General features: G+C 41.2%; 1 protein-coding gene across 9 annotated transcripts in view; it reads right to left on the bottom strand.

Annotated features, from left to right (window-relative positions):
- Positions 1-21,578, bottom strand: part of APBB2 (amyloid beta precursor protein binding family B member 2) — a 919,850-nt gene that overhangs the window by 227,993 nt on the left and 670,279 nt on the right. For all 9 annotated transcript variants that reach the window (XM_053704021.1, XM_053704024.1, XM_053704022.1 and 6 more), the window contains one exon: positions 12,399-12,545. In XM_053704021.1, coding sequence (XP_053559996.1) covers positions 12,399-12,545 — 147 coding nt within the window. The remainder of the gene's footprint in view (positions 1-12,398; positions 12,546-21,578) is intronic.

Here is a 21,578-nt window from a genome sequence, read left to right as displayed (position 1 = left end):
TCTAAAGAGAGCATTATCATGTATATCAGTTTATTTTGTGGTAAAGTTGTTGTATTGAATAAAGTAACATTTTTTTGCTAGGCTGCAGAGGTGTGTCCCTCTCCACCAATAGAGCTGCAGGAGTAATCCTTATAAACCAGTAAGCAATTGTATGAAGTATAAAGCTGATAATGCTGTATTAGTTTTATATTAAACAGCTTTTACTTAACATCTAGTTCTGGTAAAAAATATTCTCAATGTGTATAAATGCTGCTTTTTCATAAGCATTATTATTATTTTAATATTGTCTAATATTTAACTTTTAAATACTACAAAAATAATTGGAAATAGTAGTGAGATTTTTTTCCAAGTACATAAAAACAATTCTATTTCATTTGAATACTTCAATTTGTAACTATTTTATTCTTTTACTTTGTCTTTAGCCCCTTCAAAAAGGGGTATATGTACATAGTAAAATGATTATAGAGCTTGTGAGCCAATGGAAAGTAAGTATATATGCATATGCTCCAATCATTAGAACACAATTGGGTTCTTTAGGAGTCTAAATTTGTGTTTAAGCTTTTTTATTAAAGGGACAGTAAACACAAAATTTTTTTATTGTTTAAAAAGATAGATTATCCCTTTATTTACCATTCCCCAGTTTTGCATAACCAACAGTTATATAAATATACTTTCTTCTGTTATGTGTGATCAGTCCACGGGTCATCATTACTTCTGGGATATAACTCCTCCCCAACAGGAAATGCAAGAGGATTCACCCAGCAGAGCTGCATATAGCTCCTCCCCTCTACGTCACTCCCAGTCATTCTCTTGCACCCAACGACTAGATAGGATGTGTGAGAGGACTATGGTGATTATACTTAGTTTTTATAACTTCAATCAAAAGTTTGTTATTTTACAATAGCACCGGAGCGTGTTATTGCCTCTCTGGCAGAGTTTGAAGAAGAATCTACCAGAGTTTTTACTATGATTTTAACCGGAGTAGTTAAGATCATATTGCTGTTTCTCGGCCATCTGAGGGAGGTAAAAGCTTCAGATCAGGGGACAGCGGGCAGATGAATCTGCATTGAGGTATGTAGCAGTTTTTATTTTCTGAATGGAATTGATGAGAAAATCCTGCCATACCGTTATAATGACATGTATGTATACTCTACACTTCAGTATTCTGGGGATGGTATTTCACTGGAATTACTCTGTTAAAAGTACATTAAACCTTTTAATAGGTATTTATTATGTTAAACGTTTTTTGCTGGAATGTAGAATCGTTTACATTTTATGAGGTACTGAGTGAATAAATGTTTGGGCATTATTTTTCCACTTGGCAGTTGCTTGTTTTAATTGTGACAGTTTCGTTTCTCTCTCACGGCTGTGTGTGAGGGGGAGGGGCCGTTTTTGGCGCTCTTTGCTACGCATCAAAAATTTCCAGTCAGTTACTCTTGTATTTCCTGCATGATCCGGTTCTTCTCTAACAGAACTCAGGGGTCTTCAAACTTCTCTGGAGGGAGGTAGATTCTCTCAGCAGAGCTGTGAGACTTATATATTGACTGTGATTAAAAAACGTTGCTCTGTAATTTTTATGTTTCTAATTTAATTATTGTTACTTTACTAATGGGAACAAACCTTTGCTAAAAGTTGTGTTGTTTTTAAGGATTGATGCTATAACTGTTTTTCAGTTCATTATTTCAACTGTCATTTAATCGTTTAGTGTTTCTTTGAGGCACAGTACGTTTTTTGTTAAATAAGATTGTAACCAAGTTGCAAGTTTATTGCTAGTGTGTTAAACATGTCTGATTCAGAGGAAGATACCTGTGTCATTTGTTCCAATGCCAAGGTGGAGCCCAATAGAAATTTATGTACTAACTGTATTGATGCTACTTTAAATAAAAGCCAATCTGTACAAATTGAACAAATTTCACCAAACAGCGAGGGGAGAGTTATGCCGACTAACTCGCCTCACGTGTCAGTACCTGCATCTCCCGCCCGGGAGGTGCGTGATATTGTGGCGCCTAGTACATCTGGGCGGCCATTACAGATAACATTACAAGATATGGCTACTGTTATGACTGAAGTTTTGGCTAAATTACCAGAACTAAGAGGCAAGCGTGATCACTCTGGGGTGAGAACAGAGTGCGCTGATAATACTAGGGCCATGTCTGATACTGCGTAACAGCTTGCAGAGCATGAGGACGGAGAGCTTCATTCTGTGGGTGACGGTTCTGATCCAAACAGATTGGATTCAGATATTTCAAATTTTAAATTTAAATTGGAGAACCTCCGTGTATTACTAGGGGAGGTTTTAGCGGCTCTTAATGATTGTAACACTGTTGCAATACCAGAGAAATTGTGTAGGTTGGATAAATACTTTGCGGTACCGGCGAGTACTGACGTTTTTCCTATACCTAAGAGACTAACTGAAATTGTTACTAAGGAGTGGGATAGACCCGGTGTGCCGTTCTCACCCCCTCCAATATTTAGAAAGATGTTTCCAATAGACGCCACCACACGGGACTTATGGCAAACGGTCCCTAAGGTGGAGGGAGCAGTTTCTACTTTAGCTAAGCGTACCACTATCCCGGTGGAGGATAGCTGTGCTTTTTCAGATCCAATGGATAAAAAATTAGAGGGTTACCTTAAGAAAATGTTTGTTCAACAAGGTTTTATATTGCAACCCCTTGCATGCATCGCGCCGATTACGGCTGCGGCAGCATTTTGGATTGAGTCTCTGGAAGAGAACCTTAGTTCAGCTACGCTGGACGACATTACGGACAGGCTTAGAGTCCTTAAACTAGCTAATTCATTCATTTCGGAGGCCGTAGTACATTTAACCAAACTTACGGCTAAGAACTCAGGATTCGCCATTCAGGCACGTAGGGCGCTGTGGCTAAAATCCTGGTCAGCTGATGTAACTTCTAAGTCCAAATTACTTAATATACCTTTCAAGGGGCAAACTTTATTTGGGCCCGGTTTGAAAGAGATTATCGCTGACATTACAGGAGGTAAGGGCCACGCCCTGCCTCAAGACAAAGCCAAAGCTAAGGCTAGACAGTCTAATTTTCGTCCCTTTCGGAATTTCAAAGCAGGAGCAGCACCAACTTCCACTGCACCAAAACAGGAAGGAGCTGTTGCTCGTTACAGACAAGGCTGGAAACCTAACCAGTCCTGGAACAAGGGCAAGCAGGCCAGGAAACCTGCTGCTGCCCCAAAGACAGCATGAACCGAGGGCCCCCGATCCGGGACCGGATCTAGTGGGGGGCAGACTCTCTCTCTTCGCCCAGGCTTGGGCAAGAGATGTTCAGGATCCCTGGGCGCTAGAGATCATATCTCAGGGATACCTTCTAGACTTCAAATTCTCTCCCCCAAGAGGGAGATTTCATCTGTCAAGGTTGTCAACAAACCAGATAAAGAAAGAAGCGTTTCTACGCTGTGTACAAGATCTGTTATTAATGGGAGTGATCCATCCGGTTCCGCGGTCGGAACAAGGACAAGGGTTTTACTCAAACCTGTTTGTGGTTCCCAAAAAAGAGGGAACTTTCAGGCCAATCTTGGATTTAAAGATCCTAAACAAATTCCTAAGAGTTCCATCGTTCAAAATGGAAACTATTCGGACAATCTTACCCATGATCCAAAAGGGTCAGTACATGACCACAGTGGATTTAAAGGATGCTTACCTTCACATACCAATTCACAAAGATCATTACCGGTATCTAAGGTTTGCCTTCTTAGACAGGCATTACCAGTTTGTAGCTCTTCCATTCGGATTGGCTACGGCTCCAAGAATCTTCACAAAGGTTCTGGGTGCCCTTCTGGCGGTACTAAGACCGCGAGGAATTTCGGTAGCTCCGTACCTAGACGACATTCTGATACAAGCCTCAAGCTTTCAAACTGCCAAGTCTCATACAGAATTAGTTCTGGCATTTCTAAGGTCGCATGGATGGAAAGTGAACGAAAAGAAGAGTTCTCTCTTTCCTCTCACAAGAGTTCCATTCTTGGGGACTCTTATAGATTCTGTAGAAATGAAGATTTATCTGACAGAAGACAGATTAACAAAGCTTCTAAATGCATGCCGTGTCCTTCATTCCATTCAACTCCCGTCAGTAGCTCAATGCATGGAGGTGATCGGCTTAATGGTAGCAGCAATGGACATAGTACCTTTTGCACGTCTACATCTCAGACCGCTGCAATTGTGCATGCTGAGTCAGTGGAATGGGGATTACTCAGACTTGTCCCCTACTCTGAATCTGGATCAAGAGACCAGAAAATCTCTTCTATGGTGGCTTTCTCGGCCACATCTGTCCAGGGGGATGCCATTCAGCAGGCCGGACTGGACAATTGTAACAACAGACGCCAGCCTACTAGGTTGGGGCGCTGTCTGGAATTCTCTGAAGGCTCAGGGACAATGGAATCAGGAGGAAAGTCTCCTGCCAATAAACATTCTGGAATTGAGAGCAGTTCTCAATGCCCTTCTGGCTTGGCCCCAGTTAAAAACTCGGGGGTTCATCAGGTTTCAGTCGGACAACATCACGACTATAGCTTACATCAACCATCAAGGAGGGACAAGAAGCTCCCTAGCAATGATGGAAGTATCAAAGATAATTCGCTGGGCAGAGTCTCACTCTTGCCACCTGTCAGCAATCCACATCCCGGGAGTGGAGAACTGGGAGGCGGATTTCTTGAGTCGCCAGACTTTTCATCCGGGGGAGTGGGAACTTCATCCGGAGGTCTTTGCCCAAATACTTCGACGTTGGGGCAAACCAGAGATAGATCTCATGGCGTCTCGCCAGAACGCCAAACTTCCTCGCTACGGGTCCAGATCCAGGGATCCGGGAGCGGTTCTGATAGATGCTTTGACAGCACCTTGGAACTTCGGGATGGCTTATGTGTTTCCACCCTTCCCGCTGCTTCCTCGATTGATTGCCAAAATCAAACAGGAGAGAGCATCAGTGATTCTAATAGCGCCTGCATGGCCACGCAGGACTTGGTATGCAGATCTAGTGGACATGTCATCCTGTCCGCCTTGGTCTCTACCTCTAAGACAGGACCTTCTGATACAGGGTCCATTCAAACATCAAAATCTAACTTCTCTGAAGCTGACTGCTTGGAAATTGAACGCTTGATTTTATCAAAACGTGGTTTTTCTGAGTCGGTTATTGATACCCTGATACAGGCTAGGAAGCCTGTTACCAGAAGGATTTACCATAAGATATGGCGTAAATACCTATACTGGTGCGAATCCAAAGGTTACTCCTGGAGTAAGGTTAGGATTCCTAGGATATTGTCCTTTCTACAAGAAGGTTTAGAAAAGGGTTTATCGGCTAGCTCATTAAAGGGACAGATCTCAGCTCTGTCCATCTTGTTACACAGGCGTCTGTCAGAAAATCCAGACGTCCAGGCCTTTTGTCAGGCTTTAGCTAGGATCAAGCCTGTGTTTAAAACTGTTGCTCCGCCATGGAGTTTAAACCTTGTTCTTAACGTTCTCCAAGGAGTTCCGTTTGAACCCCTTCATTCCATTGATATAAAGTTGTTATCTTGGAAAGTGTTATTTTTAATGGCTATTTCTTCGGCTCGGAGAGTCTCTGAGTTATCAGCTTTACATTGTGATTCTCCTTATTTGATTTTTCATTCAGATAAGGTAGTTCTGCGTACAAAACCTGGGTTCTTACCTAAGGTAGTCACTAACAGGAACATCAATCAAGAGATCGTGGTGCCTTCCCTGTGCCCGAATCCTTCTTCAAAGAAGGAACGTCTTCTACACAATCTGGATGTAGTTCGTGCCCTCAAGTTCTACTTGCAGGCAACTAAGGATTTTCGACAAACGTCTTCCCTGTTTGTCGTGTACTCTGGTCAGAGGAGAGGTCATAAGGCTTCGGCTACCTCTCTCTCCTTCTGGCTTCGTAGCATAATTCGTTTAGCCTATGAGACTGCTGGACAGCAGCCTCCTGAAAGAATTACAGCTCATTCTACTAGAGCTGTGGCTTCCACTTGGGCCTTTAAGAACGAGGCCTCTGTTGAACAGATTTGCAAGGCTGCAACTTGGTCTTCGCTTCATACTTTTTCCAAATTTTACAAATTTGACACTTTTGCTTCTTCGGAGGCTATTTTTGGGAGAAAGGTTCTTCAGGCAGTGGTTCCTTCTGTATAATGAGCCTGCCTATCCCTCCCGTCATCCGTGTACTTTTGCTTTGGTATTGGTATCCCAGAAGTAATGATGACCCGTGGACTGATCACACATAACAGAAGAAAACATAATTTATGCTTACCTGATAAATTCCTTTCTTCTGTTGTGTGATCAGTCCACGGCCCGCCCTGTTTTTTAAGGCAGGTAAATATCTTTTAAATTATACTCCAGTCACCACTTCACCCTTGGTTTCTCCTTTCTCGTTGATTCTTGGTCGAATGACTGGGAGTGACGTAGAGGGGAGGAGCTATATGCAGCTCTGCTGGGTGAATCCTCTTGCATTTCCTGTTGGGGAGGAGTTATATCCCAGAAGTAATGATGACCCGTGGACTGATCACACAACAGAAGAAAGGAATTTATCAGGTAAGCATAAATTATGTTTTTTACCTCTGTAATTACCTTGTATCTAAGCCTCTGTAGACTGCCCCCTTATCTAAGTTCTTTTGACAGACTTGCATTTCAAACAATTAGTGCTGACTCTTAAATAACTCCACGGTGTGAGCACAATGTTATCTATATGGCACACACTAACACTCACTTTCTAGCTGTGAAAAACTGTCAAATGTGTTCAGATAAGAGGCAGCCTTCAAGGGCTTAGAAATTAGCATATGAACCTAACTAGGTTTAGCTTTCAATTAAGAATACCAACAGAACAAAGCAAATTTGATGATAGTAAATTGGAAAGTTGTTATAAATTACATGCCCTATCTGAATCATAAAAGTTTAATTTGGACTTTACTGTCCCTTTAAGGAACTAAAAATAGATTGTCTTTTAGAGTAGGACTGCTAGTGAAAGTGTACTTGTCTTCAAAAGGAAAAAAGGAAAACTGAGATTGATCAAAGGTATGACGAATCTCATAGGAGACTAGGTTAGAATATGCCACCAAGTATCCAAGCCAGGCAGTCAAAATATCAGTGAATATAATAGCTTATTTGAGGAACAAATAACAACTATGTATAATGTTAACCATACAATAAACTTTGTGTTTGTGTTTTTAATTTAATAAATTAGAGAATTTTGTATGTGTTCAGCATCAGTTAAAAAATGCCTTTGTTTTTCCACACATCATCACTTACAAAGAAAAAAAAACTGCTAAACATCACAGAATAGGCACCACATTTCTGCACACATGTTCTTAGCAAAAAAAGATTAAGGGGAGGTAGTATGTCTGTATACATCCCCTAGTGTGTTAGTCTAGAAAATAAGCATTGTGTTTGATTACTTCTTTAGTGCAAAAATAATATTACTAATATAGACAAACCATAGAAAAGCCCAAAATCATGATGTCAAACAGCGCAGAGAACGTTGAAAAATGTTTGCTGAGAAAGTAAAAAACTTTGTAAGGGAGAAAGTTTTAAAAACAGCTGGACTGGAGAAATAAATCACGGGACCTACCTAGTCTGACAGCAAATACACAAAAGTAAAAGGGAAGGAATATTTTAAACATTTTATACATCTTTTGCAGGAGAAACTTAACTCTTGACTAGTTCCGCCTACCTACACATTGTTGGTGTAAACATTTTTCGGTATGAATTTGGTCACCAAGATGGCTGCTGAAAAAAAGATCCCACTATGCATCAATTTACAAAGCAGTTGGGGTTTTGGATTGCACTGGCCAGTTAGAGCTATTGAGGCTGTTGTTGGCCACTACTGAAGTCAACTGGAGAGGAAAAACAATAATTTTGCTTAATTTACATTGAGTCAATCTACAACTTTCTATGCTGATATTAAAGGGACATTAAACTCATAAATATATTTAATTCTGCATAATTGAAAACTTTAAAATGCGCTAATTTTTGGCCAGGTTTTACTTTAATACTGAAAACGATAAAAACTCTAACGTTTCCACACTCCTCATGAGGTGGGAGTGCATTCAATGGAATACAGATCATTGACTCTTCGATATGCTTCAAAGTCATTGACTGATATGTGGAGGGGTTCATTTAAATCTGTCCCTGACTGGTTACAGCAAAGGAAGTATGATAAAAAACATTCAATAGGAATTTCAAGGGGTGTTTCCTTGGTCTGCAAAACAATGCATATTTTTTCTTACATCTATGTTGTATGCTTCTGCAATACAGTTAATAATTTCTGATGTATAAAAAAAATACGCTACCTAATAAATTAATTTATTTTGTATTAGTGAGAGTCCACAAGCCATCACATGTGGGATTAAAGGCCAGTTCTACAGGAGGATGCAAAACACCCAAAATAACTGAGCTTTAATCCCTCCCACTTTTCTATGATCCCTCAGTCATTGATATGGCCAAGAGAAAGAAGACATTTAGAAAAGTAGGAAAGAGTAAGTGAAGTGCAAACTGGTACTTCTACCAACTGCATAGAAAAATGGAAGGGTCTCATGGACTCTCACCATCATAAAATAAATTAATTTATCAGGTAAGCATACATTTTCATTTCTTTCATAAGATGGTGAGAGTCCATGAGCCATCACATGTGTGATACTATACACAAACTGATGTCTACAAAATCACAGGAAAAACAGTTAAGGCAGATAAAAGCACTAAACAGTCACATCGGCCCACAGAATTTTCCTACCAAAAGCAGCCTCAGAAGAGGCAAACATGTCAAAATTGTAACGATTTGGTAAATGTATGCTGCCTTTCAAATCTGTACAATGGCCACTTTATTCCTGAAAGCAATTTGTTATGGGGGAGATTTTGCCAATACCAAATATGCAAAGAAGACATAAAATCTTTTTTGTGGTCTAATGGTAAACTTTTAAGGCCCTGACCAGATCCAAGTTATGTAGCAATCAATCATTAGCATTTTTTAAAGCTAGACATAGAGATGGAACAAAAATTTTCCAAATGATGTTATCCAAAGATACAACTTTAGGAAGGAAAGAATAGTTCCCAAAACCGTCTTATGATGTAATATCAATACCAGGTAAAGGGGGTCACAGGAGAGAGCAGAAAGTTCAGATACTCTTCTGGCGGAGGAAATGGCTTTGGAAGACAACTGTTGAATATTGAACTCTTAAAACCAAATTACAGTTCCACAGAGGAGAAGCTGGTTTGATAAGTGGTCTCATCCTTGAATGTCAATCTTGAATGTCATGGAGTCTAGAAATCTTTGAGAAATGTGGTCTTTAAGGGAACTGGCGGAAAAAAACCTTATCCGGACTATCTTTAAAAAATTGTAGAATATGAGGAATTATAAAAGTGTTCCAACGATAATGTTTAGACTCACACCAGCAAAGGAAAGATTTCCAGAACTTTAGATTAATGCTCCTGGTAACAGGCCTTCTGGCCTGAATCAAGGTGCCTATCACTTGATCTGAGAAACCTCTCTGAGACAAGATTAAGCGTTAAATCACCACGCCATCAAATTGAGGGATTTGAGGTATTGATGAAAGAATTGACCTTGAGAGAGAAGATCCTTCCTGAGAGGAAGATGCCAAGGCTAGCTCAAGGACATTTGTATTAGATGTGCATACCAAGTCCTGCAAGACCATGCTGGAACAATCAGAATCACAGAGGCCCTTTCCTGTTTTATCCTGGATAGTAACGCAAAAGGAGGTAATATATTAATACAGAATGAACGACTAGGTAATGACTAGAGCATCTATTATAGTCGCTTGTGGATCTCAAGATCTGCAAAAATACTGGAGTAGCTTGTTATTCTAGTGTGAGGCCATGAGATCTATGTTAGGAAATACCAAACAACTACCAATCTGGTTGAATACCTCCTGATTCGGGGACCATTCGCCGTGGTGATTGTATTGACAACTGAGAAAGTCCACTTCCCAGTTGTCCACACCAGAATGTGGTTTGCTGAAATCATGCAATGATGGGGTTCTGCCCAAGTCAGAATGTGGGCTACGTTTTTTATTTCTAAGGCGCTTTAAGTACCACCTTGGTGACTGATGTAAGCTACCACAGTTATATTGTCTTAATAAGGGTCAACTCTTGAGAGCCCTGAGAAGACCAAACTTCCTGCACTCTTTGGGAACCTCAGACTGAACCTCAACCTGAGAGACTGGTGTCCATGGTGACCACTACCTATGTTGGATGGAGAAAGGAAGCCCCTTTAACCACAGATTGGTGAGTTTGCCAAAAAAAAATAGGGTTTGCCTTGTCTTGAAAGATCAGTGATAATCTCTGTTCCACTGCTGCAACATTCTTGGTTGGGATTGGACGTAAATGTAATCTGGCAAAGAGTACAGCATCTGAAGCCTATACCATGAGACCTACTACTTCCATCCATGTTTGAGAAAAGCACATGCCTTATTCAATTTGAGTCTCCACTGATCTGTGAGAGATGATAAAACCAGGAAGGAAATTCTAGTTTGATGAATTAGAGAGCTAGGAGGTTGATTTTCAAACCATGAATACGAAGGAACTGAGGTACTTTGTTCATATGTTCCTGTGATATCTGCAGAGAAGTAGCCTGTACAAGAATGTTTTCTAGGTAAGGAGCTACTGAAATCACTACCAACATGAGGTCTGAGAACCTTTGCGAATATTCTTAATTCAATAGAACTTGCGGTGGGTTCATGGCAACTTAGGGGGTTAATAGTTAGCACTTGGGGTGAATTCAAGGCGGCATAGGGGGTTAATAGTTAGCACTTGTGGTGAATTCAAGGCGGCATAGGGGTTAATAGTTAGAACTTGCGTTGGGTTAATGGCAGCATAGGGGGTTAATAGTTAGAACTTGCGGTGGGTTCAAGGCAGTGCAGAGATTAATTGATAGTACTTGTGGTGGGTATGTGGCGGTTTATAGATTAATAGTCAGCAACTTGCGGTGGGTATGTGGCGATTAAGATGTTTAATGTTACAGTGCAATCGTGATATACTTCGGTTTAGGAGGTATTAGAAGTAGCGATTAGGCAGACAGCAGTAATATTCCAGGGATTGTTTAGTATACGCCGCTAATGTCACACAAAGTTGCAATTGTACATAGATGACTCTAATTTTACTATGGTCCCCTGTTAAATAGTTACTAATAAATAAAATACATAGTACAGGAGTAATTATATCATCAGCTAGAGCTTACATTGTTGTAAAGCATTTTCGGCATGCAGTTAGCCACCTCTAAAGAGCTTCCTCCCATATTTTGTAAACATATTTTACTGTCGTGCTAAACTTAACTTAAGAAACTACTTACTTCAATATTTGTAGTAACTGGAAATCCATAATCACTTTCCCAAAATGTTCACTAAAGCACAGTATGTGAATATTGTAACATAACTTTTACCATGTATGATATACGCTTTAAGATGCTCACTGTTGCAACCAAAAAAGAGCAAAATTGCAAACTACTATCATTCCAGAAATGGCTATCTCCAGCCTCTTCCAATTACTGTCAAAAACCCTATTTAGTTATCTTCCTTGCTTATAGTCTGCTGTTAAAGAGACATTCAAGTCAAAATCAACTTTTATGATTCAGAAAGAGTATACAGTTTTAAGGCACTTTACAATTTACTTCCATTGTTAAATTTTGCACACAGTCTTTTTATATTCACACTTTCTAGGGAACAGGCCCCCACTGAGCATGTGCACAAGCTCCCAGGGTATACGTTTACTAGTCTGTGATTGGCTGATATCTGTCACTTAATACAGGGGGCTGGAAAATGGGAGAAAAAATAAATTTGTCTAGAAATCCCTCACACTACAGGCAGGAGATTGTTGATGGCCTAGTGGGCGTCATTCCCAGGCGTCACAAAAGGAACCAGGAAGCTTAGTCTAGCTGCAAGGGAGCTGGATGAGGGGAGATTCTTTAAACACATTGATTTCAGCTACCTTAGCAGCTACATACCTCCAAGATGCCTATTTTGAAAGAAAATGGTCTCTTCTTTAAAATGGGGTGGAGCAATAATACAAAGAAGATGTTTAAAAATAAAGTGGGGAAAAAAAAAGACGTGGATGTGCTTGGGAATGTGACATTATATGATCAATACAAAATATCTGGTATGTCTAGAGACCCCTAATAAAGTGTATTTTCTAGTAGACAAGTCCCTCTCATGTGTCAACCCTTCCTTTGGGAACAAATCAGATTTGATAATAGAAGTAAAATTCAATGCTCTGTCTAAATCACAAAAGAAATATATTGGTTTTGTCCTCACAGATAGAGCAATAGGGAGGATAGATATAAATGAGTATTTCACATTATAATTTTTTATTGTATCACTATTTTATATTTTAATAAAAACATCATGAGACTACATAGGAGTCAGCAAAACCAGAGTAGACACATACGTACCTCTCCCCAAATGCCAACGGTGTCTCTGATATCATTCTTGCTGTAAGATAGCTGTCTGATACAATTATTTACTGCAACACTGCTTTTCCCCGGTGCAAGGTCCTCTTCTGCCATTTCTACCCATCCCAATGAGCGCACGGCAAAGCACTGAAAAATAAAAATACATAAACAATGAGATCTTCTGATGTTTTCATGGACAAAACAATAGGCATCTATTGAGTATTTAGTGTTAAATACTTCTAAACACCAAACGTTATCAATCTGAACAAACCTCATTTGCATCCCATCAATTTTCTTTTTTGATTTTCTGGCAATTTTTTTTATCAGTATCATCAATAAAGTAAAAGAGGAGGTGGTATTGAGCCTCAAAACATCACATAAAAAAAAAATGAAATTTTCTTTATTCACAAATCCAGTGAGTACGTTATTTATGATGCATAAACAGTGTATGTTTATATCAATTTGCAAAAAAAGCCAGAGATTAGGTTTTCGATCAAACTTTTAAAACTGTCCCCCCACTCTAACCTTGGGAGCTTTGCATGACATCATCAATGACATCACATGTGACTACCTCCTCATACTCGCACAAATAAAATCCTCTTCCCATTCTCACTTCTATTTTCCCCACACACATATTTGTTAAAGGGACAATCATGATTCAGATAGGGACATGCCATTTTAAACAACTTTGCAATTTTCTTTAATTATCAAATTTGCTTTGCTCTGTTGATATTCATTCTTATAAGCTAAACCTAGGTAGGCTAATATGCTAATTTCTAAGCCCTTGAAGGCCACCTCTTATCTCATTGTGCATTTTGACAGTTTTAACAGCTAGACACTGCTCGGTCATGTGTGACATATAGATAACATTGTACTCACTCCTGTGGAGTTATTTATAAGTCGGTACTGGTTTAAAGTGCAAGTCTATCAAAAGAACTGCAATAAGGGGGCAGTCTGCAGAGGCTTAGATACAAGGTAATCACAGAGGTAAAATCTAGTGCTCTTGCAAGTGGATAAAATTCTTGCAAAACAGCTGCCATATAGAGCTCCAGAAATGGGCAGCTTCTAAGCTTATGTTCCTGCTTTTCAACAAAAGATATACCAAGAGAAACAAAGAAATAAAAGCAAATTGGAAAGTTATAATCACAAGACTCTCCCCTAGTTTTAAAAGCTTCAAGCGCTCCCTAAAGACTCTACTATTCAGGGATGCATACAACCTATACTAACCTTCCTATCTCCACTGCTATCCCCTTGAACCCCTTAGCATGTAAGCCTATGAGCCCAGCTGTTGTTAGTTCAACTTCATAAGAGCCGACTACAACAGTGCAACTCTTGGCAGTGCCCTCTACCCATTTGATTCCTGTAAATGTTATCTTGTATACCGCCTAGGTTTATAGCGCTGCAGAATCTTTTGGCGCCCTACAAATACCTGATAATAATAATCACATGCTCTATCTGAATCATGAAGGAAACATTTGATGTTTGATATCCCTTTATACTACAGCTGTCCTACCAGACAGCTATAATACATATCTCTGAAAGATCAAGCAAAGTTGAATAAGGACTATATCATGCTGACTGACGTATGAATTTATATATATATATATATTTTTTTTTTGGGGGGAGAATATTTTATTTGGTTTTCCAAAAAATAAATAAGTACAACAGCTGTACGACTAAGGCGTACTACATTTTCAGGTTCTCATATAAATACAATTTCACAAAAAAATAAATGCCAAAACAAGGGGTCACAATCTTAAGTTAGAGGGTAGTAGATTCAGGAGAAATTTAAGGAAGCATTTTTTTACAGAAAGGGTGGTGGACTCATGGAATAAACTTTCATTTGAGGTGGTAAACACAAAGACTGCAAAGGAATTTAAAAATGCCTGGGACATGCATAAGGCTATCCTAAGGAAAAAAGTAACATGTAATATGGGTAGACTTGATGGGCCTTTTTGGTTCTTATCTACCGTCAAATTCTATGTTTCTATAACAAATATAGTACCGACAGAAAAAATGATATGCAAAAAGAGATCCCATCTCACTTTCAGTCCCCTAATAGGGGCGATTGGGACTGTACTTATTGGGAAATGAAGGGGATGTGGGAGATAAGGAAATAGGGGAGGGATCATAGGGGGGGAATAGGGAACTGAGATAAGAAGGGAGACAGGGCCTAAGGTGGGGTTTTCGGGCCGGGCAGAACTGATTTGGTACAAGGGGCGCATTCTATAGGCAGGGTGGGACAATATCTGACTACGCTGGGGGATGCGCTTATTTCCATGATCTGGCTATATTAAGTTTGACAGCTGAAAAAACATAATTTATGCTTACCTGATAAATTCCTTTCTTCTGTTGTGTGATCAGTCCACGGGTCATCATTACTTCTGGGATATAACTCCTCCCCAACAGGAAATGCAAGAGGATTCACCCAGCAGAGCTGCATATAGCTCCTCCCCTCTACGTCACTCCCAGTCATTCGACCAAGAATCAACGAGAAAGGAGAAACCAAGGGTGAAGTGGTGACTGGAGTATAATTTAAAAGATATTTACCTGCCTTAAAACAGGGCGGGCCGTGGACTGATCACACAACAGAAGAAAGGAATTTATCAGGTAAGCATAAATTATGTTTTCTTCTGTTATGTGTGATCAGTCCACGGGTCATCATTACTTCTGGGATACCAATACCAAAGCAAAAGTACACGGATGACGGGAGGGATAGGCAGGCTCATTATACAGAAGGAACCACTGCCTGAAGAACCTTTCTCCCAAAAATAGCCTCCGAAGAAGCAAAAGTGTCAAATTTGTAAAATTTGGAAAAAGTATGAAGCGAAGACCAAGTTGCAGCCTTGCAAATCTGTTCAACAGAGGCCTCATTCTTAAAGGCCCAAGTGGAAGCCACAGCTCTAGTAGAATGAGCTGTAATTCTTTCAGGAGGCTGCTGTCCAGCAGTCTCATAGGCTAAACGAATTATGCTACGAAGCCAGAAGGAGAGAGAGGTAGCCGAAGCCTTATGACCTCTCCTCTGACCAGAGTACACGACAAACAGGGAAGACGTTTGTCGAAAATCCTTAGTTGCCTGCAAGTAGAACTTGAGGGCACGAACTACATCCAGATTGTGTAGAAGACGTTCCTTCTTTGAAGAAGGATTTGGACACAAGGATGGAACAACAATCTCTTGATTGATATTCCTGTTAGTGACTACCTTAGGTAAGAACCCAGGTTTAGTACGCAGAACTACCTTGTCTGAGTGAAAAATCAGATAAGGAGAATCACAATGTAAGGCTGATAACTCAGAGACTCTTCGAGCCGAGGAAATAGCCATTAAAAACAGAACTTTCCAAGATAATAATTTTATATCAATGGAATGAAGGGGTTCAAACGGAACACCCTGTAAAACGTTAAGAACTAAGTTTAAACTCCATGGCGGAGCAACAGTTTTAAACACAGGCTTGATCCTAGCTAAAGCCTGACAAAAGGCCTGGACGTCTGGATTTTCTGACAGACGCCTGTGTAACAAGATGGACAGAGCTGAGATCTGTCCCTTTAATGAGCTAGCCGATAAACCCTTTTCTAAACCTTCTTGTAGAAAGGACAATATCCTAGGAATCCTAACCTTACTCCAGGAGTAACCTTTGGATTCGCACCAGTATAGGTATTTACGCCATATCTTATGGTAAATCCTTCTGGTAACAGGCTTCCTAGCCTGTATCAGGGTATCAATAACCGACTCAGAAAAACCACGTTTTGATAAAATCAAGCGTTCAATTTCCAAGCAGTCAGCTTCAGAGAAGTTAGATTTTGATGTTTGAATGGACCCTGTATCAGAAGGTCCTGTCTTAGAGGTAGAGACCAAGGCGGACAGGATGACATGTCCACTAGATCTGCATACCAAGTCCTGCGTGGCCATGCAGGCGCTATTAGAATCACTGATGCTCTCTCCTGTTTGATTTTGGCAATCAATCGAGGAAGCAGCGGGAAGGGTGGAAACACATAAGCCATCCCGAAGTTCCAAGGTGCTGTCAAAGCATCTATCAGAACCGCTCCCGGATCCCTGGATCTGGACCCGTAGCGAGGAAGTTTGGCGTTCTGGCGAGACGCCATGAGATCTATCTCTGGTTTGCCCCAACGTCGAAGTATTTGGGCAAAGACCTCCGGATGAAGTTCCCACTCCCCCGGATGAAAAGTCTGGCGACTCAAGAAATCCGCCTCCCAGTTCTCCACTCCCGGGATGTGGATTGCTGACAGGTGGCAAGAGTGAGACTCTGCCCAGCGAATTATCTTTGATACTTCCATCATTGCTAGGGAGCTTCTTGTCCCTCCTTGATGGTTGATGTAAGCTACAGTCGTGATGTTGTCCGACTGAAACCTGATGAACCCCCGAGTTTTTAACTGGGGCCAAGCCAGAAGGGCATGGAGAACTGCTCTTAATTCCAGAATGTTTATTGGCAGGAGACTTTCCTCCTGATTCCATTGTCCCTGAGCCTTCAGAGAATTCCAGACAGCGCCCCAACCTAGTAGGCTGGCGTCTGTTGTTACAATTGTCCAGTCCGGCCTGCTGAATGGCATCCCCCTGGACAGATGTGGCCGAGAAAGCCACCATAGAAGAGAGTTTCTGGTCTCTTGATCCAGATTCAGAGTAGGGGACAAGTCTGAGTAATCCCCATTCCACTGACTCAGCATGCACAATTGCAGCGGTCTGAGATGTAGACGTGCAAAGGGTACTATGTCCATTGCTGCTACCATTAAGCCGATCACCTCCATGCATTGAGCTACTGACGGGAGTTGAATGGAATGAAGGACACGGCATGCATTTAGAAGCTTTGTTAATCTGTCTTCTGTCAGATAAATCTTCATTTCTACAGAATCTATAAGAGTCCCCAAGAATGGAACTCTTGTGAGAGGAAAAAGAGAACTCTTCTTTCCGTTCACTTTCCATCCATGCGACCTTAGAAATGCCAGAACTAACTCTGTATGAGACTTGGCAGTTTGAAAGCTTGAAGCTTGTATCAGAATGTCGTCTAGGTACGGAGCTACCGAAATTCCTCGCGGTCTTAGTACCGCCAGAAGGGCACCCAGAACCTTTGTGAAGATTCTTGGAGCCGTAGCCAATCCGAATGGAAGAGCTACAAACTGGTAATGCCTGTCTAAGAAGGCAAACCTTAGATACCGGTAATGATCTTTGTGAATCGGTATGTGAAGGTAAGCATCCTTTAAATCCACTGTGGTCATGTACTGACCCTTTTGGATCATGGGTAAGATTGTCCGAATAGTTTCCATTTTGAACGATGGAACTCTTAGGAATTTGTTTAGGATCTTTAAATCCAAGATTGGCCTGAAAGTTCCCTCTTTTTTGGGAACCACAAACAGGTTTGAGTAAAACCCTTGTCCTTGTTCCGACCGCGGAACCGGATGGATCACTCCCATTAATAACAGATCTTGTACACAGCGTAGAAACGCTTCTTTCTTTATCTGGTTTGTTGACAACCTTGACAGATGAAATCTCCCTCTTGGGGGAGAGAATTTGAAGTCTAGAAGGTATCCCTGAGATATGATCTCTAGCGCCCAGGGATCCTGAACATCTCTTGCCCAAGCCTGGGCGAAGAGAGAGAGTCTGCCCCCCACTAGATCCGGTCCCGGATCGGGGGCCCTCGGTTCATGCTGTCTTTGGGGCAGCAGCAGGTTTCCTGGCCTGCTTGCCCTTGTTCCAGGACTGGTTAGGTTTCCAGCCTTGTCTGTAACGAGCAACAGCTCCTTCCTGTTTTGGTGCAGTGGAAGTTGATGCTGCTCCTGCTTTGAAATTCCGAAAGGGACGAAAATTAGACTGTCTAGCCTTAGCTTTGGCTTTGTCTTGAGGCAGGGCGTGGCCCTTACCTCCTGTAATGTCAGCGATAATTTCTTTCAAACCAGGCCCAAATAAAGTTTGCCCCTTGAAAGGTATATTAAGTAATTTGGACTTAGAAGTTACATCAGCTGACCAGGATTTTAGCCACAGCGCCCTACGTGCCTGAATGGCGAATCCTGAGTTCTTAGCCGTAAGTTTGGTTAAATGTACTACGGCCTCCGAAATGAATGAATTAGCTAGTTTAAGGACTCTAAGCCTGTCCGTAATGTCGTCCAGCGTAGCTGAACTAAGGTTCTCTTCCAGAGACTCAATCCAAAACGCTGCCGCAGCCGTAATCGGCGCGATGCATGCAAGGGGTTGCAATATAAAACCTTGTTGAACAAACATTTTCTTAAGGTAACCCTCTAATTTTTTATCCATTGGATCTGAAAAAGCACAGCTATCCTCCACCGGGATAGTGGTACGCTTAGCTAAAGTAGAAACTGCTCCCTCCACCTTAGGGACCGTTTGCCATAAGTCCCGTGTGGTGGCGTCTATTGGAAACATCTTTCTAAATATTGGAGGGGGTGAGAACGGCACACCGGGTCTATCCCACTCCTTAGTAACAATTTCAGTTAGTCTCTTAGGTATAGGAAAAACGTCAGTACTCGCCGGTACCGCAAAGTATTTATCCAACCTACACAATTTCTCTGGTATTGCAACAGTGTTACAATCATTAAGAGCCGCTAAAACCTCCCCTAGTAATACACGGAGGTTCTCCAATTTAAATTTAAAATTTGAAATATCTGAATCCAATCTGTTTGGATCAGAACCATCACCCACAGAATGAAGCTCTCCGTCCTCATGCTCTGCAAGCTGTGACGCAGTATCAGACATGGCCCTAGTATTATCAGCGCACTCTGTTCTCACCCCAGAGTGATCACGCTTGCCTCTTAGTTCTGGTAATTTAGCCAAAACTTCAGTCATAACAGTAGCCATATCTTGTAATGTTATCTGTAATGGCCGCCCAGATGTACTAGGCGCCATAAAATCACGCACCTCCCGGGCGGGAGATGCAGGTACTGACACGTGAGGCGAGTTAGTCGGCATAACTCTCCCCTCGCTGTTTGGTGAAATTTGTTCAATTTGTACAGATTGGCTTTTATTTAAAGTAGCATCAATACAGTTAGTACATAAATTTCTATTGGGCTCCACCTTGGCATTGGAACAAATGACACAGATATCTTCCTCTGAATCAGACATGTTTAACACACTAGCAATAAACTTGCAACTTGGTTACAATCTTATTTAACAAAAACGTACTGTGCCCCAAAGAAGCACTAAACGATTAAATGACAGTTGAAATAATGAACTGAAAGACAGTTATAGCATCAATCCTTAAAAACAACACAACTTTTAGCAAAGGTTTGTTCCCATTAGTAAAGTAACAATAATTAAATTTGAAACATAAAAATTACAGAGCAACGTTTTTTAATCACAGTCAATATATAAGTCTCACAGCTCTGCTGAGAGAATCTACCTCCCTCCAAAGAAGTTTGAAGACCCCTGAGTTCTGTTATGAGATGAACCGGATCATGCAGGAAATACAAGAGTAACTGACTGGAAATTTTTGATGCGTAGCAAAGAGCGCCAAAAACGGCCCCTCCCCCTCACACACAGCAGTGAGAGAGAAACGAAACTGTCACAATTAAAACAAGCAACTGCCAAGTGGAAAAATAATGCCCAAATATTTATTCACTCAGTACCTCAGAAAATGCAAACGATTCTACATTCCAGCAAAAACGTTTAACATAATAAATACCTATTAAAAGGTTTAATGTACTTTTACAGAGTAATTCCGGTGAAATACCATCCCCAGAATACTGAAGTGTAGAGTATACATACATGTCATTATAACGGTATGGCAGGATTTTCTCATCAATTCCATTCAGAAAATAAAAACTGCTACATACCTCAATGCAGATTCATCTGCCCGCTGTCCCCTGATCTGAAGCTTTTACCTCCCTCAGATGGCCGAGAAACAGCAATATGATCTTAACTACTCCGGTTAAAATCATAGTAAAAACTCTGGTAGATTCTTCTTCAAACTCTGCCAGAGAGGCAATAACACGCTCCGGTGCTATTGTAAAATAACAAACTTTTGATTGAAGTTATAAAAACTAAGTATAATCACCATAGTCCTCTTACACATCCTATCTAGTCGTTGGGTGCAAGAGAATGACTGGGAGTGACGTAGAGGGGAGGAGCTATATGCAGCTCTGCTGGGTGAATCCTCTTGCATTTCCTGTTGGGGAGGAGTTATATCCCAGAAGTAATGATGACCCGTGGACTGATCACACATAACAGAAGAAAAGGTATATAAAGAGTGTGCCATAATGTCTGGGCAGTTTGCAAGTGCCTAAATGAAATAAGGCCATCTCTGGGGTTCTAGGGAGGGAAATACCCATAAGCGCAAGTGTGGTGAAGCACCTACTCCAGATAGGCTTAAGTTTGGGACAGCTCCACCACATGTGAGTCATGTCACCCATGCGTTAGCAATCTCTCCAAAAGATCGGAGAGGTCTTAGGGAAGATTGTGGCAAGCCGTGCTGGAACATAGCACCAGTGTGTGAGTAGTTTAATGTAGGTTTCGTAGATGGTGACACAGTGAAGTGCTTTTTTCTTAAGGAGAAGCGTACGGTGCCATTCCTTGGTGGGTGCTGCAAAGTCTAACTTCTGTTCCCATTTATGAATGTGAAGGGCTTTGTCGCACCTTCCATAATAAAGTAATGTAGGGATAAAGGTTTACTTAACCGAAGCCCCTGCTGCCACTTGGCTTCCCATATGGTTAGTTGGCGGGAAAATGAAGGCTTGAAAACCCAACTGGGCAAAAAGCTAATAACCCTGGTATATTCGAATTTCATGTATAGTGGAGTAGGTAAGGAACTTTCAAGTTGGTTAAAACTAAAATGCATCTCAAGGGGATGCGGACCAAAGGATTCACAAATGATCAGGTTTACTACTGCGAGATTTCTCCTACAGTGTGGAGGCGTCCATATCAGGTCCCTCAGAGTTAAGTCATATGGCAAGGAAGCCTGTTCAATCGTCCTCCATTTACTATCGGAGTCTTTTACCCCCCACTGGGAAATCTGCGTGAGCATGGCTGCCTCAGCATATCTGGAAATGGATGGGGAGGCCACTCCCCCATGTATTCTGGGGTACTGCAAGTTTATGGGCGACTCAGCGGGGGGTTCCCTGCCAAATGTACTTAGTGCATGCACTCTGAAACTGGATAAGGAGGGTTCTAGGTACCCTGATGGGCAAACATCTCAGCACGTACGTTAACTTGGGGAGGTAGCT

This window comes from Bombina bombina, chromosome 2 (assembly GCF_027579735.1).
Source record: "Bombina bombina isolate aBomBom1 chromosome 2, aBomBom1.pri, whole genome shotgun sequence".
Taxonomy (NCBI): Eukaryota; Metazoa; Chordata; class Amphibia; order Anura; family Bombinatoridae; genus Bombina; species Bombina bombina.
The sequence above is the reverse complement of the archived record's forward strand: the minus strand, read 5'-3'. Positions and strand labels throughout refer to the sequence as shown.